This window comes from Aptenodytes forsteri, unplaced genomic scaffold, assembly GCF_000699145.1.
Source record: "Aptenodytes forsteri isolate BGI_AS27 unplaced genomic scaffold, ASM69914v1 Scaffold241, whole genome shotgun sequence".
Taxonomy (NCBI): Eukaryota; Metazoa; Chordata; class Aves; order Sphenisciformes; family Spheniscidae; genus Aptenodytes; species Aptenodytes forsteri.
Window position 1 is genome coordinate 1,549,710 of NW_008795252.1, and position 8,893 is coordinate 1,558,602.

General features: G+C 58.5%; 1 protein-coding gene across 1 annotated transcript in view; it reads right to left on the reverse strand.

Moving 5' to 3' along the window:
* Positions 1-4,403: 4,403 nt before the first annotated feature.
* CACNA2D4 (calcium voltage-gated channel auxiliary subunit alpha2delta 4) overlaps positions 4,404-8,893 on the reverse strand; it is a 134,344-nt gene continuing 129,854 nt past the window's right edge. Inside the window, exons 36-38 of the mRNA XM_009279061.1 lie at positions 6,018-6,130; positions 5,265-5,347; positions 4,404-4,490 (exon numbers count right to left, since the gene is read on the reverse strand). Of these exons, the coding sequence (XP_009277336.1) occupies positions 4,404-4,490; positions 5,265-5,347; positions 6,018-6,130 (283 nt within the window). The remainder of the gene's footprint in view (positions 4,491-5,264; positions 5,348-6,017; positions 6,131-8,893) is intronic.

The window sequence follows — 8,893 nt, forward strand, 5'->3', positions numbered from 1 at the left end:
AAAAAAAAAGAAAGCAACACCTGGGCACAGCTCATCCCACCGGGGACCAGCAGCACCATGGGAAGAAAAGGGCTGTGTTTGCCTCCTAATAAATGGCTAAGACAAACCTCACATACAGAAGCAAGGAGCTTCTTCGCAAAACTGCATGCCGCAGCATGCAAGCACCAGCACGGGCCCCCTGGGAGCTGCTGTGGCCAAGCGCACCCGCTGGGGTTTCAAGGGCAGCTGTGCAGGGGGCCTGGGGAGACTCCCCTCCTCCTCGCTCCCCACAGCAAGCCCAGCTGTCCCAGCTCCAGCAGCGGGTCTATAAATCACACCTCTTTCTCAGGCAGCAGGGAGTCCCCTGCAGGGGGGTACCCGGCACTGCCCAAATGCTGCTGCTGGAGCTTCCCAGGGACCCTGGGGTCTCCTCCATCCCTCTGTGCAGGACATGGGCAAGGGGGGGGTGCCTAGGGCATCCCTATCAAGCAATGAGGGCACAGCTCATCCCACTGTGGATCAGCAGCACCATGGGAAGAAAAGGGCTGTGTTTGCCTCCTAATAAATGGCTAAGACAAACCTCACATACAGAAGCAGGAGCTTCTGTCGCAAAACTGCATGCCGCAGCATGCAAGCACCAGCACGGGCCCCCTGGGAGCTGCTGTGGCCAAGCGCACCCGCTGGGGTTTCAAGGGCAGCTGTGCAGGGGGCCTGGGGAGACTCCCCTCCTCCTCGCTCCCCACAGCAAGCCCAGCTGTCCCAGCTCCAGCAGCGGGTCTATAAATCACACCTCTTTCTCAGGCAGCAGGGAGTCCCCTGCAGGGGGGTACCCGGCACTGCCCAAATGCTGCTGCTGGAGCTTCCCAGGGACCCTGGGGTCTCCTCCATCCCTCTGTGCAGGACATGGGCAAGGGGGGGGTGCCTAGGGCATCCCTATCAAGCAATGAGTGCAAGCGGGGGGGCACTCTCTGAAGCACAGCAGGAGCGGGTGGTGCAGCCCAGTGAGGGGCGTGAGGAGATGTCTCCCCACAGGACCCTGCAGCTAGAGGCTGGGGAGCTCTGCCACAGGAGTGGCTCTGGGGGTGAGAGGCCCCGGCTCAGGTGGTGGGGGGCTGTGAGGTCATGCCTTGCCCTCGCCCCCTTGCAGGGGCCATTCTCCTCTGGAGACACACAGAGCATCTCCTGACTATTAGTTGCCATCTGGTTTCACCCCCCAATTCCCAGCTCAAGCCCCAGGAGCGTGGGTGGGAGGAGAGCTGTTTGCTGTGGGGCATGGAGGCACTCAGGGGGCAGCTGGTGAGCGCTGGAGGAGGCAGCGTGGGCTGGCGGAGCAGGATGTCACCTGTGGGACTGGGGCAGGGCAGGCTAAGGTGGGTGCTTGGCATCTGCTGCCAGCCCTGGCAGGGCCCAGGCAAACCGGCCAGCTGTGCCCACAGCCCAGCTCATGCTGCCCGGCGGCTGCCCGGGGAAGCCCTGGCACGGCAGCACCGGCAGCTCTGGGAATGGCTCCTTTTGCTTTAGCTGGGTGTACCCCAGCGCGGGCTGTACGGAGGGAGATGTCCGTCCTCCCGCTGCTCACTGCAGCAGCTCGACATTGCAGTGTGCAAACGGTGCAAGTGGCTCTGCAGCCCGGTTCCCAGAGTGTGCTCGGGTTTTAGGTCAGGGCTTGTTGGCAAACCTTCATCCTTATTTTTTAGTTTAAGAAATAATCCAGTTCTCACCCCTGTCCTATTTCCTCCAGTTACAACCTATGCACAAACTTGCTGAAGCAACTAAGCTGGGTATAATTCATGTCTTCATTCTCTCACTGCCACTCTCTTTACGGAACCATGTTTATTGTGGATTAATGCACCTGAAATCAAACATGGTTCATATGTGGCAGGGCAACGTGTATCTTTTTTGAGTGGAGATGAGACCGGTAATCCTTTCTGACAGGGAGGTCACCCTTGAAAGCGGTGCCCCAGGAGGGCAGGCACCGAAGGCACACACACGGAGCTGGGGGAGCTGTGCCAGTGGGCGGGGGACGCCCCAAGCTGGTGGCTCCTCCGTCTGCGAGTGGCTCCCAAGCTCCTCGGCCTTGACAGCCACCCCTTTGCCCTCTACGCTGCCTTCATCTTCCTTGGCTGCTTCTGGCTCTGATAAGGTCACTGCATCTGAAGCCTGGAAACATCTCCACCTCCACCTCCAGATTTACTTCCAGTAGTGCAGCCGTTCCTCTTCTTTTTGCCGTAACCGCCTCCAGTGAGGCAAAACCCGCCACAGCAGGAGCTGTAACGTCCTGAAAGGTCCCCATGAGGACCAGGTTCTGACCGGTACTGTCCCCTTAGTGTCGGGTGACACTAGTGGCAAGAGGGGCAGCATCTGTACTGACCCTAGCACACCTGGGGTGCATCTGTAGGCTCCTGCTCATGTGGGGAAGGGGACAAGCCCTGGTGTGAGGATAAATCCCTTTCTCATAAAACTGCCTTTTGCAGCAGCTGCTTATGGGTCTAACCCCGGCGGTGGTGGCTGCAGGAGCGGGTGGCTTGGTGGGCTCAGCGAGGAGCCCCGCAGCTCCGCATGGCCAGCATGCGCAGAGGGCAGCATTGCAGGCAGTGCTGCTCGTCAGGTAGCAAGCGAGGAGGGTGCGGGTGCTTGCCTTGCAGGAGGTGGCAGCTTGGTGTGATGAGCCACACAGCTCTCAGGGGGCCCAGAGGGGTGCAGGGGGCTCCCAAAGTCACCCACCTGTCAGAGGAGGCCAGAGTAAGATGCTGCCTTGGCTGGCCTGCTAGCCTGCTTCCTGGGTGCCACCACGATGTACCCACGGGTGCTGGGGTGGCTACAGATGGAGATGGTGCAGAGCTCAAGGTGAGATCCTGTTTCTGTCTCTAGCCATTGGCTGTGGCATCCCTACCCCTAGCATGTACCCTGCTTGCGCCAGGACTCCCACCCTGCCTCAGAGGTGACCAGAGAGCCATAGGCTGTGTGGTGCAGCCAGCCGGTTCACAGCACGTGCTGCAGGGCCAGAGGCTCTTCTTCCCATAGCTTGGCTAAAAACAACGGCGCAGCGACCAGGAACACTTCTTGGTGTCCCCATGAGTTGCCAGCACATCCCTGATGGCCAGGCCACCGCAGCTGCGTTTGCAGTCCCTCCACCCGCACCCTATCCCCGCAGGTTCGGTGCAGAAACAGGTTTCTGGGATGTAGTATAAAGCTGTGACTAGCACCAAACATGACATGCTGAAGCTTAAGTATCTATTTAAAATATGCCATATATTTGTTTTTAACGAGATGGTATGGAGCAGTTCATACAAAAAAAAAGAAGGAAAAATGGGTGCTCCCCACCCGTTTTCCGTAAAGCTTTGTGAGAAATGGCCCATTCCCACCGGCCGGGAACGCCAGGCTCAGGGCAGGGGGCTGCTTGCCCCGGGACAACCAAGGGCAGCTTCAATGAGCAGGGCAGTGCTGCTCCAAGGGGAAAAGTGCCTGTTTTTTAACTGCTTCTGCAGTGAAACTAGCAGGCAGCGGGGAACTTACTCCCTCTTTTGGTGGGTCATACATAACCCCTTCCCAGAGGTAAATCCACATCTAGACAAGAATCTGGATACTGTGCTAGCAGTGTTAGGAGGGGGTCTCCTCGGCAGAGCTGGCGTAGCTGCAGCTAACTAGTCAAGCCATGCTACTTGCCATTGTCCGGTTGTGTGTTACATTAGTGCAGTTCGGGTTAGGCACCATGTCCTGCCCCTGGGGTCCTGGTCGAGGACCACCCCCAAAACCAGGAGATGCTGCCTCCCTGCTGGGAACCACTAAGGTCCCTGTTCCGGCAGGGCTGTGCCTGGGCTGCTCCGGCCCCGGGTGCTCAAAATCCTGGTGGCTCCCACTTAGGGAGAGGCAAACAGCGTCCCCTGCCCCTCCTGCTCTCCTAAGGCCAGATCTGCCCCACTGAGCCCTCTGCCTCCTGGGGCAAACTATCCCAAAGTGGTTCCGTGGGAGGCAGGGTGATGGTGAAATGCCAGCAATGACCTCGGCTGTCCCATGAGCCGACGGCCGGGAGGAGCAGCTCAGTAGGTGGTGTTGCCGGGAGCCGGGAGCCCATGCCAATGACCTCGGCTGTCCCATGAGCCGATGGCCGGGAGGAGCAGCTCAGTAGGTGGTGTGCCGGGAGCTGACCCTGCTGGTCCTTGCACAGGCCTTTCGCTGTGGGCTTTTGAGGAGGGAGCAGCTTCCACCATCGGCACCATGCTGGACCTTGCAGTGAAGGACACAGGACACGCTGTGCCGCGTCAGTAACACCTCGGTCTCCCCAGGTAGTCACAGCAGGTGTCCCAGAATGGCCTGCACCCCATCTCCTCCCCTCCTGATGCTCCAACTAGCAGCGGCTCCCTCCTTCCCGGGTCTCTGCCGTGTAAGGCGCATTGCAGGCAGCATCACCCTTGCAGGCAGTGTCACCGCAGGAGCAGCGCCAAGGGCAGGAGGAGCAGCGTCGGTGAGACGGAGACCTCGGCAGCGCCACCACAGTCTTGGGCATTTTCCTGGGAGACGGGAGAGAAGGCGTCAGCTTGCTTACTGCCAGGGTGGCCGCTGGCAGAGGGAAGGGAGCCCGCCCCTTGCCTTTGGAGGAGGTAGCAATGCCTGTGGCAGAGGGCCAAAAGAAAAGGATCACCGGGGGCAAAGGAAGGGACTGGTTTGATGCCCGTGGGCCATGGCAGCCGCCTGCGAGCTAGGAAGCCACCCGCTTCCCCAGCTCTTGCCATGCTCTGCCCCACACCCTGATTCCCATCCCTCAGCCTCGGAGGCTGCAGCAGGATCGGCTCCCATCTGCATGTCCCTCCTGCAGCTCCTTCCAGAGTCCCCTGCCCACGAGCAGGTCACTGTGCCTGCTCCTGGCCCCGCGGGGCAGGGACAGGCAGCTGGGCTGCCTTGCATGCTGTGCGAAGGTGCCTGGACCAAACTCCTGCCAGCCCGGCAGGCGGGAGAGCTGCCTGGCTGCACCAAGCTCAGGTCCCAAGGGCTGGTTACAGGACTTGGAGCTTTTTCCAGCAGGTGAACCCCCCAAAGAAATCCAGCAGCCCTGTGATATCTGAGCTCAAACCCTTCCCAGGTGTCACTAGCGTGACTGTCCTCCTGCTAGGAAGCCCCTTGGGGAGTCACACGGCTGTGTCTGGGTCCAGCTGGCGGGATGGGCACGCGATACACACAACGCAGAGGTACAAGAGGAGACGTGTGCATGGGCACAGGCATGCCCATGGTGAAACCCAGCTGCGTGCTCTCCCTCCCTCCCTCCCTCCCACGCTGCCCCGGGTTACCTCGGGGTGAAACGCGTGGCACGTGTCTGGCCGCCGCCTCAGCTTCTGGGACCGCATCCGTTCACACTTCACTGAAGCGTTATGTGCGAGGCTGTTAAGGATGTTGGCAGCGGCAGGCAGGGAAAAGGGGGATGAGCACTGCACAGACCCATGGGGTGCTGATGCATGTCATCTAGGTGTAACTGCTCAGCCTGGGAGACAGAGCGGGGAGGACAAGGGAAGGGCAGGTCACCCTGCACGGGCTAGAGACATCTCCAAGCGCTAGAAGACGGCAAGGAAAGTCAAGCAGCTGAAAGTGGCCAAAACGCACGGAGAGGGCTCACCTTTACGGTGACAAGCTGCACCACGTCGCTGCCCTTGCTAGGAGAGATGGATGAAGACCCAGCAGGGATGAGTTATGGAAGCACCTGGGAGCACTGTCGAGGAGCCAGCCCAACTGTGCCCACCCCACCATTGACCCTTTCTCCTGGCCTGTCCCATCCCTCACCCTCGTACAGCGCATCCGACAGCCTGGCTGGTGGAGGCTGGCTTCCTCCCAGGGGGCTGGAGGGCAGGACTGGTACCTCCTCTCCACCACACCTCAACCCTGCCTGCTCTGCGTCTCACTCTCTCCCACTTAGGGAGAGGTGACACACTCTCCCTCCCAGGGCTGCCATGCCCTCCACCCCTGTGGCAATTGCTTTGGGAGAAGGTTTTCCACCCTAGCAAACAGGCCTGCGGAGCCATGCGTCCCTGCTACACGTGGAAGGATATATTTGACCTCTTTCGCATCCAGCAGGACAGGTGGGAAGATGCTGCAGTCGCAGGCAGCATCCATGACGAGGAGCAGCAGGTTACTGCTGGCAATCTGCTGCGCCACAAACATCCTGCGAAGAAAAGAGCGGGTGGGAGAAAGCACATCCCTCCCGCTGCAGTGCCAGAGCAGCTGCCCCGGCACCACCTGGCCCACAGCAAAGAAAGCCAAAGAAAACAGATCCTCGGAAACGGGATGTCAGCAGGAAGTGGGAGAGACACAGCGAGCAGCTGTGCGCATGGGGCGGGGGGGGGGGGGCGGGGTGGGGGTGGGGGGGGTGGGGGAGGTGGCGTTAGCACACCTTTTTTGGCCTCAGAAGCTCTGAACTGGCTCAGATTTACAACTCCACGCTAGGCACAAAAGCCAAAATCAAACCCAAAACCCAACCAATAAACTGAAAATACCAACGAACCAACAAAACCCGACACAAGTCCTCCCCAAATGGGGCAGCGTGTCACAGCAGATGACACCTGAGAAGACCTGGTTTCACCCAGAGGCGTGCCAATGCCCATTCAACGTATATTCATGCGTATGCTTATATAATGCATGGATGTATGTACTATGCAGTCCTGCAAGGGGCAGAGTTTTGCTAAATTTCATGTTACTGGAGTGAGAAATGGAGGATCCCAATAGCATCGCACATTACGTTGGTGTGATGGGACTGACCAACTGGTGCTCGGTCTTGCCTGCTGCCATGAAAAACGTGCAGCTTCACTTTGCAGCCACAAGTTCGCCTGTCCCTTCCCCTCCCTGTTGGACGAGCAGACTACAGAAAGGTCTGGTGACGAGCACAGGCACGTGCCGGCGAGTCTGCGTCTAGATGTAAGCATTTGCCCGAGGACGTGCACGTGAGGACTCGCGGAAGCGCCACTGCCCGGTTGTGCAGGCAGCGGAGGGCTTGTGTGGGCAGAGCAGGATGAGGGCAGGCACGTGTTTCGGCTGTGTGCAGGGTTTTGTGCATGAGCGCGTGTGCACGTGCATGTGCATGGGCAGTTCGGACGTGTCTCTGTGCTCACAAGGCTGCGTGCGCCTGTGACTGTGGGTTTGCACACTGGCACGTGCCCATCTGCGGCCCCCCGGGCGAGCACCCGGGTGGCAGGGGGTGCGTGTCCAAGCATATGCATGTCGGTGTCACCGCAAGGTGCTGTACGTGTCTGGGCATCTCACCAGCCTGCGTCACCCCCCCACCCAATGCCTTGCAGTCATTGCCTGCCCTCTGCCAGCGCAGAGGCTGCAGCCAGCCGCAGCAAGGCTGAGCTGCCCACCCTGCCGTCCTTCACTGCCCGCCGACAGGCTGTGCTGCCACCGGGCACTGGGTGGCCGTACAGCCCTGGCAAGGAGCCTGCAGGCTCCTGGGGCCACTGGGCGCAGGGAAGACCAGGGACGGTGGGCTCGGCATGCCTGCGCTGGTGGCACGGCTGCAACGCTGCAGCCAGTACATGGCTTTGTGCACTCCCGGTCCTGCTAACCACCTCTCAGCCAAGGGAGAGGGCTTCTGGATTAGAAATACAGGTTTGTGAGGATGTGCCCACTGCACCGACCAACCTGACTGCACCGGAGGACCGCCCTGTCTCCCTGGTTATTCACCACCTAGTCTTGCCGCCTTCTAGCCTCCAGGGATTTCTGTATTCACTTTTAGAGGTGTTGAATGTCACACACTGCAGCACGACTATTTCATTAGTATTCCTGGCTGATGACTGCTGTGACAAGCAGATTTTAAACCACGCACAAATTCTGTAACCAGAATAGAGGTGCCCCATGCACCGATCTGCAAGCCAACTTTTTGCCCAGGATGGAGCAGCCAGCCTATCCTTGCTCCACTGGGAACCACCTGGGCTTGCAAAACATGATGGGGAAAGCCTGCACGCCCCAGTGGGCCACTGTCTAACACTCCACAGAGCCTGTGTCGGGGCACGTGTCTCTCCCGAACATGAAAGCTGCAAAAGAGACGTGCCTGGTATCCAGAGGCTGCAATCCAATCCTGCGCCTGTAACTACGAAGGAGCTGAGCAGGACTCAGGGGCTGCTGCTGGAGCTGGCAAGGTGCTGCCTGCCCCCTTATACCATAAGGCAGTGACTCAAGCAGGACGGGCAGTAGGAGACACGGGGTTTAAGCATATCACCCTGAGATCATTCAACTGCCTCCCCACCTCCCATCACTCAGGGGGTTGCTGTAACCACCACAGTACAAAACACCCACGGTGGAAACCCCTGCCAGCCTTCCCAGGGACGGTGGGTGGGTGCTGGGCTCCATCAAGGAGGGGTCAGCCCTAGGCTGTGCCGGTGGCGGAGATCTCTGCAGCAAGAGCTTAACGCACAAACAGGTCAGTTTGGGGCACTCGGCGCCTCTGGATCCACCCAGAGCTTATTGCACCTACACAATACCTTGTTGTCACCAAATCAGCAATCTCTTCTTCTAAAACTATGTTTGGCAAGGCCCGGTTTTCTTAAAGTCATGCTGACTAGCGCAGGCTGTTTTCCTAACCTTTAAGTCTTTCCTGCAGTTGATCCAAGACTGAAGTCAGACTAGGTAGGATTGTTTGTTTTTTTTTTTTTAAAAGGGATTCCAGTCAGATCTGTTTGGACACCTCATGTTAGGAAAAGCTGGACCAGTGGAAATTCATTCTTCTGTCACCTTTCTGCACGTGATTGCTGACGGCACTATGCAACTGCTGAAAATGGCCTCTTTTCACAATGACTTTTCTGTTATTTCGGACTGTTCATTCTCTTAAAATGAAAACGGAAAATAAAAAAGTGGACCTGTGTTTTCATTTCTTTCAGTTTAACACTCCTCCCCCCCCCCCCCCCTTCTTTTTTTTTTTTTTTTTTTTTTTTTT